The 23567-nt window shown below is 41.8% G+C and overlaps 1 protein-coding gene across 4 annotated transcripts in view; it reads left to right on the top strand.

Annotated features, from left to right (window-relative positions):
- Positions 1 to 23567, top strand: part of GPM6B (glycoprotein M6B) — a 149164-nt gene that overhangs the window by 90253 nt on the left and 35344 nt on the right. For 2 of the 4 annotated variants that reach the window (XM_012649814.1, XM_012649813.1), the window contains exon 1: positions 16013 to 16363. The exons of 1 other annotated variant lie outside the window; for it this stretch is intronic. In XM_012649814.1, coding sequence (XP_012505268.1) covers positions 16315 to 16363 — 49 coding nt within the window. In that variant the 5' untranslated portion in view covers positions 16013 to 16314. Of the gene's footprint in view, positions 1 to 16012; positions 16364 to 23567 lie in introns of those variants that run through there. One more of the 4 variants, XM_012649811.1, reaches the window with a different exon arrangement.

Below are 23567 nucleotides of genomic sequence, written 5' to 3'. Positions count from 1 at the left end.
GGAATTTCATTGGATAGAAACTAGGGTTAAACTCATTCATTCACCTCTACAAAGAAGTAGCTCATGTATCTGGATGCTCACAGGGATTAAATGATTGAGCCTGTGTAGGTTTGTTTCTTCCTTAAGTTGAAGGTCTGGAATCTTCTCTTTGATGGGTCTGTTCACTGGTAAGCATGCTTTAGCATTAGAATCACACAGCCTGTTAACAGCTACAGTTGTTTTTGTTTGTTTGTTTGTTTGTTTTTTGAGACCGAGTCTCACTGTGTTGCCCAGGCTAGAGTGCCGTGGCGTCATCCTCGCTCACAGCAACCTCAAACTCCTGGGCTCAAGCAATCCTCCTGCCTCAGCCTCCCGAGTAGCTGGGACTACAGGCATGTGCCACCATGCCCGGCTAATTTTTTCTACGTATTTTTAGTTGTCCGATTAATTTCTTTCTATTTTTAGTAGAGACGGGGTCTCGCTCTTGCTCAGGCTGGTTTCGAACTCCTGAGCTCAAACAATCCACCTGCCTTGGCCTCCCAGAGAGCTAGGATCACAGGCGTGAGCCACCGTGCCCGGCCTACAGTTGTTTTTTGATTGAAATCCTAGCAGGTCAACGGCCTCATAGTGAAGAAGCAAATCAGCCACCAGTGTTAGTCATTAAAGTGTCGACTGCTACTGGTTGCAAGCCCAAGACTTGTCTCATTTAAACTCTCAGAGATCATAATGCTATGGTTTAACACATGTTTTGTCTGTTAACTTCAACAGGTAATGTAAGATCAGAGTTTAAGAGCCACATTATTCTCAGTACCACCTCGCATCGGTTTTTGAGTCAGCCTTGGCACACAACTAAGCTGCTAGCCCTATTCATATCTCCAGAAGCTGGAAGCTAATACATCATCTCGGCAAGCACTTTTCACACCTAGCACTCATGGTGTACTACATTGGAATATAAAATGTAAAAGTTGAATGAAGTTGGGAGTTAAGCAAACTCTGAAAGTGAAACTTCTTGCCACTGATTTGAAACCCAGTGACGTTCTAGATGCTTGTAGAGTTCTTGGTGTTTCAGGCTGACCACTGATGATGGTACTGTGACTGGAAAATATCTTGTTTAGTGACAGCTTTTAAAAAGGCTCATGTAAATGACTAGCTTTTATCTACACTAACACGTATTAAGTACTTTACATAGCCAGAAACTCTTCTCACCTCTTTACTACATTTCCATTTTACTCTTCCCAATCACTCTAAGGTGGGTACGACTAAATAGCCGCGCTACAGGTGAGGCTCTGAGGCATAGAGGAGTTAAGTAACTTGCTCCAGTGGTAGAGTTGGGGAAAATCTTAAACTCCCGGCTTTTACGCTGGGGTCTAGGACTCCCAATAAAACTGTGCGAAATTCCTAAAAGTATCAGGAGAGAGAGAGAGAACTCCTGCCCCTTATGTCTCAAGTACCCATTCAAATAGTATTTCTTCCATCAAGCCTTCTTGCCACACATCCTCTGCACCCCTTTTCCAGCCCCTGTCTGCCCTTCTTGCCGGCAGAGTTAAGCTTTGCGACATACTTGCCCCCATGGCTCCACCCATCCTTCCATGGGTTGTGTGAGTTCTGGGAGGCTGAGGACCAGACGGCTCTTCCTGGCCATTCAGCAACACCAATACCAGTTGCCCTGGGCTAGATGCATGGACCCAGCACTCAGGGACTGTCTAATCTGCTGAGATCCTCTGTGATCCCAGCTGCCATGCCAGTGCCCCCCACCCCCCAACAAGGAAATAGGTAAATATCTGCCAAATAATAAGTAAATGTTTGTGTCCTTCTGCTCCCATGAGCCCCTTAGCCCCTCCAATAGAAATAATGTCCACTCTTTTTATATCCACAGTACCCAGCACATGGCTGGTACTTGATAAATATGCATTAAATAAACAGATTAGTTATTAATAGTTGAAATGTTTAGGAGTGGTACGTCTTAACAGGATGACAAGTATGCGTTTATTCCTATCATACACCTCTGTCAGTGCCTTGCACTTTGATATGCATGTCTGAGTGGGCAAGAATGAGGGAGATCCCATCTTGGGAGCTGGGAATTGCCCCTAATCCAAGGTTCTCTGCCGAGAGTGGGTGGAGCAGGTGACCATTATCCATCCATTATACTCTGGCCAGGCAGGTTGACAAGCTCCGTCCCAGAGCTTTATTGCCTTCATGAAAAAGCCTTTCAGACCCCACTCTGGCCTTGCCTATTAATCATCACAACTACTTTTTATTGAGTGTTCCTAGGTCTTGTGCAAAGCCCATGGCATGCATTAGCTCGCTTAATCCTATGGCATGGTTTATCAGTGGCTTTTCATTAGAAAGATAAATTGACGTTAACAAGCATTGATTTCCAAAGGTTTATGTTGTCTTCTCTATTGTGCTTTGTCTTGGCCCAGTAAGATTTTACTTTTAAAAGATTTTTTGTAAAAATACATGAACATGTTTTTCCAAAGATATAGTGTATATTTTTAGGAGGAATTATCCCTGCCTAGCGTATACATTGTAGATTTGGCATTTGGGCCTTATCCTAACAGAATATTTGCTTTGCTAATGATGCATCAGGTGAAAACAAGAGCATGTTTGGCTGTGAGTCAAGAGACTTGAATTCTTTAGTCCTGTCTTTCCCAATTACAGCCTGGAAAAGGAGAGAAGAGCTAGATGGATTTAAAATTTCCCTTCTGTTTTAGAATTCTGTGCACATAACATTTATTTTAAACAGGACCAGAAAATCAGAAGAATTAAACAAAATTCTTCTCATTGTAGTTTCTGTGAAGAAATGCTAGGTTTTTTGATTCCAGTACCTTCATCTTAAATGCTTAGGTGGTAAAATGAAAGTACATAGCCTGCCCTCTCAGGGACCTGGGTGACATTGCCATCTTCATGGCATGAATGAAGGATAAAGCCCAATGGCAGAGTACTAGAAACCTCCTTCTTTGAATTGACAGCCCTCGTTTAGTAACCACTTTGAAAGCACATTAGCCCATTTGGATTGCACTTGAGTGCATGACTAAGTGACCGCAAGTTGTTTGTTGATTGAAAGCACAGAATGAATACAATTTTTAAAGTGTACTGGTATGTTGCCAACATCTATCTTATCCCCAGATATATGGAGAGGGATGTTATCAAATGGCTTGTGAGGCCAATGTAGACGATAGCATTCACCTGATCTAGTAATCCCACTCAAAAAAAAAAATAGATTTGTTTTAGCAAATCATTGATGTAGAAATTATGAATGTACGATTACAGGAGAAACTATTAATAAAACTACCCAGCCCATCTTAAGTTATTGAGTTATTTGAGTGGGTACTTGTCATCTGCTGTACGAATCCCAGCATCATACACAGATTTTTAGGAAATGCTGAATGTCAGCTTAGAAAGAAGCAAAGATAATGGGCTCTGGGAAACAGATGACTCAAAATGGTGCTCTAGAGATGACAAAAATTCTGCTTAGTTAAATGAACAATGTCAAAGATGCAGAAGAAGAATTTGAATAAAATTTACCTATAAATAATCCTGGGGAGAAAGCAATTTTTCTAATTTACTGTTATTTAAATATGTTAAGTTTACAAATTAAGTATTTAAATAGAAACGGAATGCAGGTTAGTTTGGTGTTACTTAATACTATGCTGGCTTCTAGCTATAAGTGTTCAGGAAATTGTCTGTTGAAAAAAATCTCTCCTAGAATTTTTCATTGATCAGAGTTAAAAATATAGGACTTTTTTTTTCTTTTTGTCTCAGTTCCCAGCATCTCTCTGGCCTCACAGTGATTATAACAGCTGTGCATTTACAGCTAAAAGTTCTTTCAGGATCCTGCTATATGTTGTTTTCCAGCAAAATCATAAACTTTCACATTTAGCCATGGCTAACATAACTAAAGTCACAGATACAGCTGTGTGTACCCAGTAGGTGGTTGGCCTCATTTCCCAAGTTCATTCCTGGGGTTGCAGACTCTACAGAGATCATTCCTCAGATTTTGACCTTTCCTATGAGATGCACTGAATCTGCAGATTCTCCGACAGGAAGACATTGTGTGCAATTTAATGACTCACTCCAGTGAGATCACTAAGATTTACTCTTCATTGGTTGCCCTTTCTACCCAATAGGATATTTTATGTCTGACTTGGCAGGGATTATTTTTTCAAGTTGTCCCAATGGTTTCCAGTTTTCAAAGCCACTGACTATTTCAGTGGAATAAAGGACCTAAATACCTTCATCCTACTTCTCCTAATTTCCATCCCAGAAGACAAACAGACGAGACAATTTAACAAAAGATTGTATTTGAATAACATGAATATATTTAAAAATGTGTGGTTGTATCTCTTTTAGTGTGGATTCTCATCAGCAATGGACCGAATGAAATAGCTCACGGTTTTGTGCAATTTGTGTTTTATACCAATCCTGGACCACCCAGTGGCTGACCCAACAAGGCACTGGTTTTCTGTAGACTTTCATCTGAGGGCTGTTGAATTATGTATCTACAAATCCTGGGTGTGCTTTCCTGAACTAGTAAAAGCAAGCATTCTAATGCTAGAAAGTAAATTTCAAATGCCTCGTCAAGCTACATATTGGTAAATTACAAGTATTCTGTCTAACTGCATGTCGGATAATCACGTTCTTCTGTAAATCAGTGGTTTTCAGGCTTTGGTGTGTTTCAGAATCACCTGGCATGAGACTGCTTGGTCTGGGATGTTCATCTTCCTTCATCTGAGTAGGTAGCTTCAGGAAGGTCACACTCGGAGTAGAGGCAGAGGAAGGTGACAGCTACATGCTCACTCAGATCACCTGAATCCACCCTGGCAGTTAGAGGGCTGGCAAATACTGTAGTCTTCCTAGCCTATCAATATCCTATTTTGCTTTAATTGTAAAAAGTACATAGATACGTTGTTTCGATTGTATCTAAAATTATAATCCCCAGTCCATGAAAAGATCTTAACCAATCTTAAACTAAAACTCTAACAGATTTTGATTTGGGGGAGAGAGGACACATTAGAATATAAAGTTTAATTTTTCAATTTTTATATATTCTATTGGATAGCACTAAATTTTACCCATTTTGTTTCTAAAATATATTTCCAAGCAGGTAACGGGGCCTAAGTTTTATTATAAAATCTCTTTGTAATGATTTTACTGGCTTCCATGTTCTTTTTTGCTCTTAGCAATCTGAACGTAACTGCAGTGTAACTGCTTTGAGAGATTAAAAGGCACAGGTTACTGAGGTCAAAGCTGAGAAAAACTTAATTGTACCACACACTTCCAAAGAAAGAGGTTCTGGCATCTTGTGCCAAAGAATGCCCGGAGCAATTTATCCCAGCTTCATTTACAGCCATTCCAGAAACACGGCCATAAACTTGTGGTCCCCAAGCCCTGGTCCGCTGGTACCCGGCCTGTTAGGGACTGGGCTGCAGAGCTCCGCCCCCTGCCCGGACCGTGGAAAGACGTGAAACTGGTCCCTGGTGCCAAAAAGGTTGGGGACTGTTGCTTAAGCCATTTCTCTTTCTCTCTCTCGCTCTCTGTATGTGTGTTTTGTATTTTGTAACTAGTATGTGCATATGTATTTTATTCTAAGCAGAACAGTGGAAATGCTGCAGCAAACTAACTCAAGTGTTTTGGTTTTCCTTCTTGATATGTGCACCTTCTACCACCATTCCCTCCCTTTGGCTTGCTGATGAGTGAGAATTCCATCGACTTCTTTCTGCATTTGAAGCAAGTTGTGGTTGGAACAGAAAGCACGACCTTTAGGACTGCCAGTGCTTACTCGGTCATAGATGGAACATGCTTCCCTTGTACTGACTTGCAGCCTTATGGACTTCCCATGCATCAGGGGTGCACCGGAATTCTGGGCTCGAGGGCACCATGAACACAGTGTGTGAATGACGTGTCAAGGAGCATTTAGCTCACACAGGTTCAAAGATAAAATTATTAAGAATTTCAAGACAATGGCATCAGAGTATCGAACCAAGCTGAGGCCCTTCTGAGGGCAGGGCTCTATGCACATCTCATGCCCATGAAGCTGGCTCTGCTTGCTCGATTCTCTGACATGAAGAAAGAAATCCCATTATGCTTTTTTTTCTTTTTTTAAATCAGAGGCAAATCTAATTTGGTCTTGAATACCCAGGTGTTAGCAATATCCTTCAGATTCTAGAAACCAGTTGTGTCCATTGGTGAACGGGTACCCTTGGAAGCATGTCTTTCTTCATCTCACTGCCTTACTCACCTCAGTTCCATTTATTTGCGGCTTAGAGAATCTCAGACATCACTTCCAAGCCATACAGCCTCAGGGAGGGCTCTGGGACAATTTGAGGACAGAACGCAGGAAGGTTTGGGGGGGCTCGGAGTGGGGAGTGCCCTTAGAAATCCAGTCAGGCCAGGAGAGGGCACAGAAGTGAACCTCACGGGGACGGGGAAAGATCTGGAAGGACATGAAATCACCAGCTGGTCCTTCTTCTTTCTCCCTCTCCCTTGGACCTATATGAGGGTGGTGGGCACATGCAGAGCTTACAGAATAAGGATAGCATTTTGTCAGTGCTGCGTGGGAGGCCTTGTGCCGAGCTGTGTGTGCAGTATTGCACGATCCTGACGGTAGCCCGATGAGGGATGCTGGCTCCCGAGTCCTTTCAGTAGATGGGGAAGCGAGGGTAAGAAAATACTCCAGCCTCCGTGATTTCTGGTGAACCGCTCCGGAGACATGACCGGGATCCCAATAGCTGCAATTTAGCAGCTAACAAAGAGAGGTTTGCAAGGCCGGCCCTTGGTGTTGGCTGGTACATGCTGGGCAGACGAGTTAATTGGGAGCCCTCACAGGGAGAACTCATTGATGATGTGCCACTCTTAATGAGAGGATTGGAGCTCCCCACAGGATGTGATAATGAATCAGGAAGCATGTTGTCACTAGATCAGCTGTCTCCTGATGTATGCCTTGTGTACACAGGAAGAAGTGGAAACTTTCCTTTCTTAACCAAAACCACTTTAGAAACCCATCACCTGGTCCTTGTTTCTCTTTCTGGCTTTGTTCAGTGTGGCCCCGTCATGTTGGGGTCCACCCCCGTGTGATGAGACATACGGTAAGGGTAGCGTTTGTCGTCTTCACTCCACCTGCCCGGGGTCCCTGAACCCCTGAAAGCTCAGCCCCACTCAGGTCCCCAAGCAGTCCCAGACTCCAGGCGATCTGCCTCCCTTGCTAAGACCAAGACCATCACACCTTCCGTTCTGTCGCCCATCCAATGGGGCTGGTGATCACAGCCCTCTGAGGGCTGTGATGTGGACTAAATCAAGACACAAATGTGCCCTGCTTAGTGCGGGACAGGTTGCCCTTTTAACCTCCCTGTCACCACCACCTCTTGTAAGACGAAATTCCTTAAATCTTGGAGTTCGGTACTCTTCCCTTTCCCTCTATTTCCTCTTTCCTCCCATTCCAGAGGGAGAAGCGTCCCATCTGGCCACCCACAGCTGGACCTCTGCCCCTCCTGTGATCACCAGTCATCATTTGTCTACCCTCACCTGCATCTTCTTAAATCTCTCTCTTTCAGTTGCCACTGCTACCACCTTTTCAGCGTTAAGACGTTTTGGGGACTCTTCCTGTTTTTTTCCTTAAGCTGCCTGCATCCTTCTCTGGCCTTCCCCTCACCACCAAATTTGTTTTTTGTTTTGTTTCACATTTAGAGATGGGATCTTGCTGTGTTGCCCAGGCTGGAGTGCAGTGGCTATTCGCAGGCGTGATCATAGCTCACTGCAGCCTTGAAGTCCTGGGCCCAAGCGATCCTCCCACCTCAGCCTCCTGAGTAGCTGGGACTGCAGGCGCCCACCACCGTGCCGGCCTTCCTCACTACCAAATTTCTTTAGAAAGCGGGCTGCCCCTGCCGCTGCCTCTTCACTTCCCAGTCCTCCCCTAATCCTTCTATAAATTGATTTCCAGTCCAGTCTTTGTGGTGACACTGGCGAGGCAATTGGAATTTTCCATTTCAGCAGCCTTTGCCAAGTTTTCGCCTTCTGGCTGCCTTGCCTGTGGCACACCCCCTCCTTCTTAAAATTCCCTCCTCCGCTGTTACAAGGCCCTGTCCTGGATCTTCTTCAATGTCCTCTGCATCCTTTGAGGGTGGCTCTCCCACTAGAGACCCCCTGAATTCAGTGGCACCTGCAAGGCTTTCTCCTCTGTACCTTCCCCCTTGGCATCTCACCCGCCCCCGGGATGATAATTGGTTCCTCTCTGCTGATGACACCCAAGTCTTCTCTTCCAAACACTGCTCAGACCGAGCAGCTGCACCGACACCGCCCACATGGCTTCCAAACTTGATAGTCTCTTACTTTCCTCACCTGCTGTGGGCGGAAGTGTGTCCCCCCCCAAATATGTTGAAATCCCAACCCCCGTACCTGTGGATGTGACCTTATTTGGAAATAGGGTCTTTGCAGACATAATCAAGTTAAGATAAGGTCATAGTTGATTAGGACGGGGCCTAGTCCTTCTGGGAAGAGACACAGACACACAGCACTACCTCTGATGACAGAGGCAGAGAAATGTCAAGGATTGCTGGCCACCACCAGAAGCTGGAAGAGATAAGGAAGGATCCTCCCCTAGAGCCTTCAGAGAAAACGTGTGCCTGCCCATACCTTGATTTCAGACTTCTGGCCTCCAGAACTGAGAGAATAACTTCTGTTGTTTAAAGCCACCCAGTCTGTGGTTCTCTGACAGCAGCCCCAGGAAACCAGCGCATCACCTGATCTCCTCAGTTCCCTATGGCACTCGCCATCCTTTTAGGGATCCAAGCTAGGGGTCTCGGGATCAACCCCCAATGCCCCCTCCCTCGCCTTGACGGCCACTTTCTCATTTGTGCTCAGCTGAGTGCAGAGTCTCCACCTCCTCCCCAGTCAAGTGCAGTCGCCCTGACTCTGGCCTCTCCGGACTCCTATTCATCCATCCAACTGCCCTCTGGATAATTTTCCTAAAACAGCTCCGATCGTGTCGTGGTCATGGTAGCACACATTGTATGTGTCCCGCCTGCCTCCAGCAGTTGGCTGCATGTTGCAATTCCCTGGGCAGATGTGAAAGCTCTCATGCCCACCACACAGCCCTGACTGTCAAATCAGAATCTGGGGGTGGCTCCTGGCACCAGTATTTTCTAAAATTCCCAGATGATTCCCAGGTTCAGCCAGGCCTGAGAACCATTTGCTGATAGAATATCACAATAGCCAGAGGAAACTTAGGGAAGAGAAGATAGATCTAAGGCAGTGGTTCTCCACTGGGGGTGACTGTACCCTCCGGGAGACATTTGGCAATGTTCAGAAACGTTTTTGGTCATGAAAGCTGGCGCGGTGACACTGGCATCTAGTGAGTAGAGGCCAAGGATGCTGTTCCACATCCACAGTACCCAGGGCAGCTCCCAAGGCAAAGAATGATCCTGACCCAATTGTCACTAGGGCTCACATGAAGCAACCCTGATTTAAGAGATAGGAGAGAAGCAGCAATATCGACCTTGACTTTGAAACAGACAGATGCAGCGGACACCAGAGAGAAGAACTCACACACTGCCTTGTGCCGTAATACTGCCTGTGCTGTGCCCATTTGGCAGCCCGCTATGTTGAGACTTTTCACACCACACCTGTTGCCTTCATGTGAAGCCCCAGCCTGCTGCTGCCAAACTTATCTCTTGCTCTTTTAAAAGTGATACTCGGTGGAATTTTTTCTCCATGAGAGAGAGGCTCATTATGCCCCAAGTTGGCTTTTGACAGACATAACAATCACTGTTTCAGTGGCTCCTGAGGGTCTTAATGAGGGCACTGCCTGTTCGTTAAATAAACACCTGATTAGTTTGAGAAGAGACTGGCTAACAGAGGCTCCTGGTGTGCTGGTCGCCATCAGCATTAGTTCCAATGGTGGCCTCTCTGGGCACCACCTCTACTGTTAAAGAGAAGCCCTACCCACATGGCTTATACTTACGGAGCTTTACAATTTATAAGCATCTTCATATACATCATCCTGTTTGATTTGTCTTTTCAGCTCTTAGCTTTATGCAGTGTCATTTCCTATGAAGGAAAGTATAGCAAATATATAGGAGGTACTGAAGAAACACGTGAGAAAAGAGAATAATAAGACTAAGGAATCAAAAGGCACTTTTTAAAAACACACATTGGATGAAAAATTAGAAATTTAATCCTGGTAATGGATGACAGAGGCTTTGCCAAATTGATACAGCTTTGGGAAAGTCTAATTATAGAAAGGACTCAAATCTAGACAATCGTATTCTAAATCTCTGGCTCTATATGATATGTCTAGCTTCTGTGCTTTTTAATTTACGCAGCACTTTAAACACAGCACAGAATCACCAATATTTTAAATATTATTGCTACTTTATATAAAAGTATCTTTTCTGCCTGAAATGTACTATGTAAGAATTCTTGCTGTATTTATAATTCTCTTCTCTCCAAGTACAGGGAAGGCCCAGATATTTGCCACTAAGACACAACTTTGATTTTTATCATGGGGAGTAATGTGAAAATAGGAGTCACTTAACAAAAATTTCTTTTCAAACACAATTTATTTAAAATCCATTCAAGCATGTGTGAGGGATTTTTATACTAGAATGTGAAGTGAGGTTCCTTGGTTCTGGGGTCGTTGCTCTGGGTATTGATTTCCTTCGAGTGGCAATGAGGAAGGGGTGTGTCTCATGTACCGTAAATGTTCCATGAAACGTTGGGCCGGGCGCAGTGGTTCGCGCCTGTAATCCCAGCACTTTGGAAGGCTGAGGCTGGAGGATTGTTTGAGACCAGCCTGGCAACATAGCAAGACCCTGTTTCTACTAAAAATAAAAAAATTAGCCGGGCCTGGTGGCACATGCCTGTAGTTCCAGCTACTTGGGAGGCTGAGGCAGGAGGATGGCTGGAGCTCAGGAGTTCAAGGTTGCAGTGAGCTATGATGATGCCACTGTACTCTAGCTTGGGCGACAGAGTGAGACCCTGTCTTAAAAAGAAACAACAACAACAAAAAACCCATAAAAATGGCAGAGGAATTAGGAAAAGGAATTTAAAAACATCCTTTTGTTCCCATTTTTTAGATTTTTAATTATGGGTACATAATAGTTGTATATCTTTATAGGATACATGTGATGTTTTGACACAGGCATACAATGTGAATAAATCAAATCACAGTAATCGGGGTATCCATCACCTCAGGCATTTATCATTTCTTTGTATTAGGAACATTCCAATGTTCTTTTTCCCCTTACCTCACTGAGTCAGGAACATCCAAGGTTATTATTTTAGTTGTTTTAAAGTATATCCTAACTTATTGTTGATTATAGTCACTTTTTTATGCTATCAAATATTATTCATTCTATCTGACTGTATTTTTGCACCAATTAACCATCCCTTTATTCTCTCTTCCCCGCTACCCTTCCCAGCCTCTGGTAACCATCATTCTACTCTCTGTTTCCATAAGATCAATAGAAACATCCCTTCTTGGTGATTGATAACTCCCCACTGAGCATTCTAAAGCCAGAAGAAACCTAAAATATAATTCCAGAAATTTGGAAGAAATAGGCATTTGACAAAATCTTTGATAGCTATGTGACTAGGATAAGTATACGTAGGTAGATCATTGTGCAACTCGAAGAATTCTCCATTGGCTGAATAATCATATAGCATACAATAGTGATTCAATTTCTGGCATACACTAGGTGCTTGATGAATCTTGGTTGAATAAATGAATGAATGAGCAAATGAACAAATGAAACAGCTGACCACGATGATGTCCATAGTGGTCTACACTGAATTCTCTCACCTTGGTCTTATTGTGTTCAACATTTCTATCAAGGATTTCAACCCAGACATATACATAAAGCATATTTACTAGGAGAAAAACAAACCTAGAAAGATCATTAATGTAATAGGTGACAGGAGAAAAATTCAAAATTATCTTGCCAGGTTGGAAACTGGACCAGCGTGTACAGGAAAAGGCATGAAGTCCCCTATGTATGAGCTTAAAATTTCAAATGGACCATGGAGCCTCCTGTTTTGAGGGCAATGATCATGAAAGAGACTTGGAAGTGTCACCTCTGTCCCCATCATTCAACCAAAACTCCTCTCATGGAAGTTCCAATGGCTGCTCAGTGGCAAAAGCTATTCTGCTTATCACTCCTCATCATTTTTGTTCCTTTTACAGTATTTGGTGCCATTTTACTTAACTCTGTGCCCTTCGCAGAACCTTTTTCTAATTCCATAATCTCACCTCGGCCTTATTTATTTCTCTGCTTTTCTAATTTTCCCTTCTTAGATTCCCTTACCCTCCTTTACCTTTATATTTAAAAGTCAATGTGCCCTAAGTTCTAATCTTGGTGTGTTTGGAATCTGCATCTTTCCCTGGTCATTTGTTTACCATTCATTTAAAATATATTTGTTGAGGACCTACTATGTGGCAAGAACTGTTGGAGGAGCTGGTGATACAACAGAGAACAAAGACAAAAATGTCTGCCTTTAAGGCAGAGGCAGTCAACGAGTGACTAGATAGAGCAGAGTTGGGTCATTACTAATACTGTGATGAAAAGCCCAGGTAAGGGACCCGGGAATGTCAGGTGTTAGACAAGAGAGTCAGGGAGAGTCTCCTGAGAAGGTGGCATTTGAGCAGAACTGGACTTCTCATGCTCGCAAGGCTGCCTCCACACTCAAGACTCCCAGGTGCTCGTCTGTGGCCGGCCCCTCTCCTTCGAAGCCGTGTTCCTGAATGCCTCCTGGGTAGCACCTTAACCCACACTTGCTCCTCGCCCTACCAGACTTCTTCCTCCTCTTTGCTTCACAGCATGGCCATCTCCTCACTCACCCGCGCTAGAAACTCCAGACACCCCTTCAAATCCTCCTCCCCTCCCCATGTCTACACATCCAATCAGATGGCATCCGGGCCCTCACCCCTCCCCGTGCCATGGTTCAGGCCTGCCCTGTCTCTTGCTTGTACTGTCTTGGGAGACTCCTGACTAGTTTGCCAGCCTCTGGGCTCATCCTGCCCCCGAGCCCTGTCTTGCACATTACCAACAGAAGGACCTTTGTAAAGCACAGATCAGATCTGCTTTCACGCCTTCCATCTCTACCCACTGCCTCCAGGATTAGCAAGGTGCTCAGCCTACCTTTTTCCCAGCCTACTGGTTCAGCCGTCTCCCAGCAGTCCCTTCCACGCCCACCACATGCACCCTCTGCTCTGCACCCTCTGCCAGAAAAATCACTTTCCCTACCCTTTCACAACACACTCCTTTTCCTTTCATATGCTCTTCAATTTTTTCTAGAACACCCTTCCCCTTCCCTACCCTACCCTACCCATCAGGTTTCTAACTGTTCTGCAATAGCCAACTTGATTCCACAAAGCTTATCCCAAATTCTCTTCCCGCCCCCCCCCATTTTCTTTGTCGCCATGCCATAGTGCTTATAGCAGGTAGGAGCACCCTGGTTTAGAACGTTCTCTAGTCTGTGGGTTACCTGAAGATAGGCACCATCGCGTGGGCACGTCTGTGCTGCTTGTAGATATTAGCACTTGAAGGGTTATTCCCTGCACGTTTACTGAGCTAGCTGGAATTCTGCAGAAGGCTTTCAAATATGTAAGTTGAACCGTGTGGAACTGCTGTTCTTCTTAGTATCAGCAATTTCATATGGTTCAGTCTAATATCTCCATTTTGTGTCAATATTTGTTATTCCTGTTTTGGCTTTCAGAAGTATTCTTACCTTCACCCAGACTGCCTGAGAGCATGGGGCTCAAAGAAATGTTTTCAGCTCCTGGCCAAAAATAGGACACATACCTCAGAAAGGTTACAAGTATCTACTCTGTTTTCTCTCTTGCTGTTGGCAATTTTTCCATCATTTTTTTCCTGATTCAAATGGTTTATCATGAACATCAGTGAGACTTTGAGGCTGTTTATAAAGCGGTACAATGGTAATTTCTAGAACTGTCATACATTGTCATCTTAATGAGAAGAAAATGATGAAGTTGTGAATAAGGCAAAAGCAATGAATTGTTCATTTACATATAGTTTTTCAGGGTGAAAATAGATTATATCAACTGGAAGGTGTGAATGTTTTGTCTAATTTTGATTTCTATCACTATGATACAGAATTAGAGTTGTCCTTAAATTAAGGGTGCCTTTCATACTCCGCCTTCCCACCTGTATCCCTATTAAACTAATATTCTTAAGCAACTGCCAAAAAATTATTCTACTCTGCCAATTCTATAATTGAATGACTTTGGTAGACACTTTTTAAAAACCAATAACATAGCTAATCACAATGTCCTCTTTTGTGCTGAATTGGATTTGGTTTTGGTTTCAATTCTCATTGGAACTGCTGAGGGGAAGAAGCTCGTCACACACCAACACTTGCCAGCTTTGTTTGAATGGACCTAAGTCGTCTTTGCAAAAATGTTTAAGACTGTCTCAGTAGGACATGCCATAGGGTTTTCCCATGGAGGTAGTTATGTCACTAGCGAATCTTTTTTCTAAAGTCTATAGTTTTAGGCTTCCATCCTTCTCAATCCCCTCAGCAGGAGACCATAAAATGGGCTGGGGCCTTAATTTAAGGGAATATGCATTTGATTGTGGGCGTGGTCTTCTAGGACAATGGGTAAAGGGAGAAGTGAGAAAGTAAGATATAAAATTAAAAGAATATGTTGAAACAGGCTAAACAGGTTTTCAAAATCTTTCCTAGTTTAACATGTCCAGAGGTATTAAATGTAAGAAGGTTTGGGGGATTATCTAAAACTAAGGCATTAAAAGATCAGGTTGTTTGTTAGAGGATTTTGATTCAGGATCTTACAAAAAATTTTTTAAGGAGTTGAACAACAAACCTTCACAACTTAGGATGAGTGTTTTTAGGAGAGGGTGGTCTCCAACCTGTGTTTGTTTGCTTCCAAGATGGGTGTTACAACCAACTAGCAGACTGTTTCTAGTCAGGGACTCCTTCACCCCGTAGTTATCAGTGGTCATGCCTGTATTTGACTGAATTTCTGTCATTTTTTTATAGGGACATCAAAGGTTAATCGGTCAGCCAAACTTGTTAAAAAAAAAAAAGGGTGCAGAAATTAGCGATGCTTAGAAATATATGGCTCATAATCATGATAAAGGCTCATATGCTGAGATGGGTTGAGAACTTCAGTGCCATGTTATCTAGGTTTGCAAGAAGGCTTGTGAAACCAGCAATCAAAATCATTATTGGTCTCCTAGCCTTTATGCTGAATATTTGCTCTTGAAAACACCCCCTTTGATTTGGAGTGAGGGGTTCTAACGAATAAAACTTCATCTAGAAATGATCACATCCAATTTAAAAAAAAAAAAGCCATTCTATTTTGATTTTCAAGAAACCCCCAAAATGTCAGCTAGATATACTTGTAAATGTGTTATGTTTATTTTTAAACAAGGAAGGGTGCCTTTTTATAAATTAGGCTTGGGCTGAAGTTTCTTTTAACTATCATATGCATTAACTATAGACAAGGGGGTGGGTTCTAATACCAAATTGCTACATTGCTATTGTTAAATCCATCTTTGGGTTTTCTTCTCTCTCATGCATTTTTCTCCCCTCTTTAATTTATATTTCTAAAAATCAATCTATATATCTAGAAGTTTTATGAAAGACAAATATTAAAGAAAGTAAATAAAACAGAGACCGTGAGCACATCCTTTGAACGTGCTTTGCCAGGGTCGAGGAGGCAGATGAAATAGAACTGTAATGTGCCATACATGGGTTGCATGAGAAGGAAAGCGTCATACTTATGTGAAGACACGCGTCCTCCTGAGAGACAACATATATTGTGGCCGACCAACTAGGTCACGTGGTGGGAAGGGGCTCTTTTCTTTCTCCTCCACATCCCCTCCTCTGATGTCACAAATCTATTCTTTCCTGGGAGAATTAATTAGCATTCATTGGGTGTAGCTGGCTAGAAGAAAGGGGGGAGAGAGAGAGATCTGGAGAGATCAAGATCTTAAGAAAGACAGCAAGGAGGAAGAGCCAGTGGGGAGCAGGTCCTTCCCCCTGGAGCTGCATTGAGACTGGAGGTGCAATCAGGCACAGAATGGCTGTTTTATAACTGGGATCCTCGGTGACGTATGGCTGCCTGCTCCTTGGCAGCTGTCTTTATGGACCAGTAGGCAGAGCGAAATTGACGCTGACAGGACTTTTGCATCTTGGAAGGGACTGTGATCTACTGTAGCGCAGAACAGAGCCTCTCAATCAGACGGGTGTGAATAGGAGACGGAGGGGAGTCCAAAAGAAAAGGAAGAGGAGGAAAAAAAGCGTGTGTTGGGGGGAGCAGGGGAAAAGGCATTTTTGGTGGATGGTGTGAAGCCAGCCATGGAAACTGCAGCTGAGGAAAATACTGAACAAAGCCACGAGAGAAAAGGTACCCAGCACTCTGACAATAGCCTGTTTAAAGCTTTTCACTGGGGGGTGCTGAAAAAGGGTTAGCCCAGTTTTGTTTCTCTTTTAAAACGGTGAGACAATCCTTATGGCACAGTCTTGTTTTCAGGGTTGTTTTTTCCTGTGGCTGATGTTAAATTAATAGAGCAGCCTTTCTTCATTTCTGTTCCAAATCTTCCTATCGATCACGATATTTCATAGAGGGATGTCCGTAGTTTGTTGCCTTGGGCAGGCGGATCGGGGGAACTGTCTTTTTTTTTTTATTATTAATATAATTAATCATGATTTAGGTCCTGTGTTCTGCATGTTATATTCCAGGGACATGGAATGTGTTGTTTTTTGCTAATGCTAGGGAGGAACTGTAGGGGCATGCATATTGCTTATGCTTTAGTTCTGCTAATGCTGTAGCGATTTGGACATTCTTAATGTTCTTACTCTAATATGATTGCTCTGTCCATGTATCAGGCCCTGGCTACGACATTTAATAATCATTTTCAGTTGCAGCTTCAGAGAGGGGACATCAGCTCTGTCACCTAGTGCTGATGGGAAGAAGGGGTCTCCTGCTAATTATGAGTTGGAGACTGGGGGAAGGAAAATTGATAAAGGGTCCTGTTCCTTAAAGGGAACATACGACGATTTTGATATGCAGAATGGCCTTTTGGAGGAATAATTGTTTTTTGCAGTAAGAAAATGGCAGAAAACAGAAACTGAAATTAATTTTTTCCCTAAATAATGACTGATCTTGAGTTTGATGCCCCATCAAATCAGCTCAGCCACTGTTGGGTTAATGATATCTCACTGCATCGTGATTTATCTCCTTCACTTGAAGTTAAAGGCGCTGTCATAAATGCACAAAAACATATTCTGTAACCGCAGTGGCTCTAATATCAAAAGCCCTCACGCTAGGCTTATTTCTCACGACCCTTGCATCCATTGACGGTCACTAAACAATAGTAATTCTCCAGGATGGAGGCATAACTTTGTTTTACTTATAAATATGTAGGTTGAACCATACGAAATTGCTGATAGTCAACCATTTTAAACCTTCAAAACGGCAATTATATGTACTTCAACTTAATGGTATGCTGGTGTAAAGGCTGCTTGCTTTTATATACAATTTCATCTGTATGCAATAACATTTTATCCTAAACAGAGAAATTTCGTCTTTTAAATCAATTTACCTTAAGTATGACAAAATACATATAAAATTTGCCATTTTAACCATTTTCAAGTATACAATTCAGTGGCATTAAGTGCATAGCAATTTAATTTTAAAATTGGTAGTTTAATCTTTGCGTCAAACCTGCCTCCCCCCACCAAATACCCACCCCATCTTTTCTTGTATGTGTCTTTTTAAAAAAAATCTTCATGAAGGACCAGTTAGCAATTAGAGAAGCTCTTGGGAATGTTCATCCAGTTGAGGAAGTGAGGTAAAAGTTTAAAAATTTATTGCCATGATTAGAGACTAAGCTGATTGCGTGTTTTGGGGGTATAATAATATAATAGCATTGTCCCAAGGAAGCCCATCTCAGTTTATAGTAATTTTTCCCTAAAATAGACGATTTTGTTTAGTACATGCTTTTATTTTTATTAATGCGGTGTTTGCCTATGGCAGATAAAACCGTTTTGGTCTCTGCGAGACATTTTGGTCTCCGCAAAAACATACCTTTTGTTTTTTTCTCCAAAAGCAAGCAAGGGACGTATGTCCAATATAAAACCCTTGCTACACAATTGTGTATCTCATCATCTTTTAGTCTTATGAACTATTATTTTACATCAATTAAATATTAATAACAGATCTACAGGTTGCTACTACATCCCTGACAACTTGAATACAAAAGCTCATTAGCTATGGTTTTAGAGACAAAATTAGAAGCAAAGATAATTCCTGGTGGAGCTTTTAAAATTACCTCAATTTAGAAACACTAGCTACTTGGTAAATAATTCAAAAATACCAAGCTACTGAAAGCTAGCGTCACACGTATAGGACATGCTCGAATAAGAATACTGGCCAGGGAATTTATTTTTCCTGATCTGCAGCAACAGGGGTTGTGATCATTATGTGACCCACCATAAATGCTGATTTGGAAGGTGGTTTATCTACTAATCTGCAATTAGATGGACAAGTTCATATGCCAGCTGCACAAAGTCAAAACTCACACGACTATCTTCTTTGTAGTTTCCCAGTTTGCTTGCCCGTGGTCATTAAGGTACACGTAGGCATAAAACGATAGCCACAAATGGTTGTGCGTGCTCATCACTCCACTGTTCCTTCAGATTTGATTTTAAGTTTATAAAATAAATGTTTATTTCATTGAAATTAACATTTAGAAATTTGACCTAATTACTTATAGAATGTGTTATATAATTCCTGAGCTGGTAGATGTGTTTTTCTTTCTTTTAAGCCTTTCAGCAAGGGATTTTATTTACTAAATTTAATCCTATACATTTGTCACTTTACACAGAGTTTTTTATGCACATATATTTTTTGCCCTCTATTTCTCTTTTCCTATCTGTTTTCAATTATTGGTGATGGGGCAATGCCTGTCTCTTAATTTGGGGTATTATTACCCAGTGGCTAGTACCCAATAGCTTTGAATGAATAGCTGTGGATAATTATTACAATGTCTATTAAAAATATAAATTAAACTTAGATTTATAAATTGACCTCCATTTTCTAGTTGGGGGTCTTTCTTGGGAATTTTGACAGGATAACACATTCCAGCTACTGTGATTCACTGACTCCTACAAAGACAGCTCTTTCTTTAAACTAAATCAGAATGACTTTGTTCCTACTTTTGACAAAAATAATCCATGTCCATGAAATACGAAATCATTTGTGTTTTTGAAACAGTCTTAAAGCTTTTATCACAGAATACCAATATCATGGATGACCAAAATTCACCAGAATTATTTAATAGGTATTAAAGGATTTTTAAGGAAAGCAAGCAGGTTTTCCTAGACAGATATAAGAAATGCCAAATTATTCCAAATAACAGCTTTTAAATTAAAAGCATTAAATTAAATCAAAGGGTGAGGATTGAGTAAACAGATTCACTGAAATGGGATAAGTGGAGGAAATGAATAAGACAGAATCAAAGGAAATAGATCAGGAGACCCATAATAAAAAGATGGAGAGCAGGTTTCCATTAATTTCAGTGGAGCATTACTTGATGTCATTTCATTTGTGGAAACAAATGCATCTGGAATTGCTGGGCGCACTTAATCACTGGGTAGAAAAACAATTGAATCATAACTTCATATGCTCTATTACGTGTAAAAAGTCTAAGTATCTGTTATGAAATTTATTTTTTTATATGTAAGAAATTGAAATCTGAAACAATTATCCAGAACTCCAGGCATCCTAACCACATAGGAAGAAAAATATAGTAAATGGGAATAAGGTGTAATTTAAAATCAATTATAGGATATAGTGAAAGTAAGAACTGAATTCAAATTATTGACTTTGTTTAAAAGCTTAACACATCCATTTAAATCTTTTTGATCAAATAGATATTTTCTTACATGTCTTTTTTTTTTTAATTTAGTAAAATGTGTGCCGCTTCGGCTCTCCTTTTTTATTTAGGAAGAAAAGCACTCTTCTAGAATACGTGACTTGTGTGCTAAAAACCCAAAGGGACACATTTAACAGGTTACACTATTCCTGATGATCTACAAATTATTGGATTTTGAGATTTTTGTTGACATTTTCTAACTCGATTGCATGGATATGGTGCAGAGAAAGTCTTAGATGCTGTTATTCTCTAAGAATTTGCCAAGGTAGACATTTGAAGAGATGGTGTCTGGGGAATGGGCTGTAGAGAAAAGTGCCCGGCCAGATGGTGCAGGACATATGTGGTAGGTATGATATGGCTTCCTTTGAATTTCTTTTTTTTGAGGGGGGTGGAATTTAAGTGTGGAAAAAATCTCACTGAGCCTTGATACCTCTCCTACTTTTACATTATCGATTCCATTAGGATTTTTTTCAAAATTTGGCCTTACTATTTTATTAGAAAAAAAAAATTCTGGCCCATTTTTGGAAATTTAGATTTGCCTTCCTTGAAACTGAGTATAAATCCTGAATTAAGATTATAATTTTTAAGATCACAGTTCTCTGTTGAAGTACAGGGTCAATTTGGAGTAAACCATCTTAATAAAATGACCGTCAGTCTTGATGTTATCTGAGAACATGCAAAATAGCTAGTGTCCCCGTGACTTAAGGTTCCCCTCACTGGGACTGGTGATGAATTAGATTGGTCCAAAGACACTCTCTTGCTTTTTCTCCTTTGGACCAAACATACATACATATGAAGTAGTTGGCCAGGAATAGGGATGGCTACAGGATAGAGGAAGAGCATGACCACACTGGCTTTTAAGAGAGGGAGGTTGTAATCCCAGCTTCACATATATGCTTTGTTGTTCGTTCATTTGTCCATTTATTTAATAATGTTCTCCTTTGAAAGGTCATCCTTTCTCTATCCTCTCAGCTCACGTTATAGGAATAGAAGGGCACTAAGTCATTTTAGGGACCATTAGGAATAGTATAATCTTGATTTTAATCATAATTTTGCTGATTGGTGGCAGATTAAATGGCAGACGACAATGCTATAGAAGAGAATTAGCCAGCCCAATGATAATTCTCTTCAGAGAGAGTATAAGAAGAGAAAATAATTTCCTATTTTATAGATTGATTTTATTAATTGCATTAACTTCTTTATGTAGTCAAGCCTTACTATACTATATTTGAAATCAGGGGTCAACATACTTTTTCCATAAGGGTCAGATAGTAAATATTTTAGGCTTTGTGGGCCACACGATCTCCATTGCAGCTGCTCAGATCTGCCATTGTAGCATGAAAGCAGCCGTAGATAGTATGTAAAGAAATGGTAGATGTGACTATGTTCCAATAAAACTTTATTTGCAAAAACAGATGGCTGTTATTTGCCAACCTTTACTATATTCTATAGTATCGTTATGACTTTCCTTTAATATTTAAATAATAGCTAAAAATGAAGGATGAAAAATATAGCTCTGAAACACATTGCCCAGTGAATAGGGTCTTTCTAGGAAGCTCAGTATTTGCCACTCAGTTGCTTCTAGTAATAATTTCCTAGATGCTAAAAAGCACACCAGTCTGCAGTTGAGTTGTTCAGCCTTGTCACTAAATTACATTATCTAAGTAAATGGGGGAAAAGAAAGGAAAGAAGATATTGTTTTGCTTTCCTTTTTGCAGTTTCCCATTGTTTGTTTCCTGCCCACCTTGGGTGATGACTACTCACAGTCCTGTCTGTCTCCATGATCTGTCACCGTTCACCCCATCTCTGTCTCTACTCTCTAAGGAGGAATATTTTGCAGTCTTCTCTCTGTAGGGAATCAACCATTTTCTCATTTCTTGCCAGGTACCCAGAATCAACAGGATGTTTAATACACCTTTTGAGCTAAGGCATCCTCTAGGAATCCTGTGACTCCCTTCTAGGTGTTGGGACCCTAACCTTGGGATTAAAATGTATACTGTGCTCTTTGAAATTTTATGAATAACTTGATATTTAATGCCTTTATTTAAATTTGGCTCAAAAATATAAAATAAGATTGATTTTCTTTTCCTTCACATGTAAAGATTTACTGTTAAGTATTAGTCCTGGGGGTTGGAAAACATCCATCTAGTTGCAGATCCCACGTCTGCATCTGCTGGATTTAGTCATATTTTTATGCAGAGTTAAGGGTCTCAGGCATGGCTGCCATGTTCTTAGAAAACATATTAGCATTGGGTAGTCCATGGTTTTGCGTTGTGGTTGCCTGGCAGCCTGTGCCTGCTTGCCTGGATGTCTGAAGACTTCCCCATCTATGCGAGGAGGTGAGCACAGAGCATGGCCGAACCTCTGCAGAGATTCCCTGAATTGCGTGGCCTGTCTTGGGTGGGGGACCTGGAGGTCCATTTCTCGGTCCACAGGGTCCCAGGGTGCTCCCTTGCTTTGAACCACATATTTATTAGCAAACATTTATTGGGAACCTACTGTGTTCCGGGCATATAGAGGTAAATATTTTTTAAGGAGGATGAAAAATTTCAGATCCAAAGTGATAGAGCTGATTGGGCTCCCCCTCAGCAGGGGGTCTATGTGGAGGGCTCACAGCCACTTTGCCAAGAGCAAATCAGATTACACCATGAGGCGGCTTGACTTCCTTCTGGTTCTTTCCATCAGCCCCACTGGGTTTCCTTGTCTTCAGAGAATGTAACACACCTACATCTGAGAGAGAATCTCCTGATTAGTACAGCAAAAATCTAAATCCAGGGAAGGCTGAGAGTTAAGAACTTTAAGAACCCTGAAATAACAGCAGCAGCTCAGGGCCTGAACCATTTCTTTAGGAGACATGGAAACACAACTCACCTCCAAATGGACCTCAGAAAAATGCTTCTTGGGCTAACTGCTGCTGGCAAAAGAGGAGAAAATTGCAGCAAATGCACAGGCCACAGGAGGATAATATGGTGGTTTCAGAAGTGTGTCCTCTGCAGTCAAATTGTCCAGGTTCACACGCAGGCTCCTCTACCCCTGGCTGAGCAATCATGGGCAAGTGACCATTACCTTCTCATTGCCCTCGGGTGCTTCATTTATAAAGATGGAATGATAATGGTATCTATTTCATAGGGTGGTCGTGACAGATGTAACCGGGGCCATGTGCTGAGCACGGTGACTAGCACGTCGTAAGCACTCCATAAATTATAGCTGTCATCATCATTCCTGACAACAAAAACAGCAGCAAAAATAGTTTCATTGTGCAGTTCTGGTCTTATCCTGGCATCTCCCCCCCGCCTTTAAATAAGACATTTGTACCTTCCCTTGAAGTCAAAAAGAATTTTTTTGCTAAAATACCACCTAGAAAAGTATGTCTCTGCTTCCCAATCTGAAATATCTTGAGAATTTTCAGAGGTAGTGGGGAATGCAGTTTGTTTTTCGTAAAGGCCTGTGAGGTATGAGGTGTACCTGGTCAGAGCACGTGCTCGGCTGCCTCGTGATGTGGGTCACGTGCTGCATCCTTCTCTGCAGTGGTCTGAGCTGCCAAGTGGAGAATTAGAACCTGACTTTTTTTTTTTTTTTTTGAGACAGAATCTCACTCTTTTGCCCAGGCTAGAGTGCCATGGCGTCAGCCTAGCTCACAGCAACCTCAAACTCCTGGGCTCAAGCGATCCT

Source organism: Propithecus coquereli, unplaced genomic scaffold (genome assembly GCF_000956105.1).
Source record: "Propithecus coquereli isolate 6110/MARCELLA unplaced genomic scaffold, Pcoq_1.0 Scaffold303, whole genome shotgun sequence".
NCBI lineage: Eukaryota > Metazoa > Chordata > Mammalia > Primates > Indriidae > Propithecus > Propithecus coquereli.
This window is presented reverse-complemented; position numbering and strand designations above follow the sequence as displayed.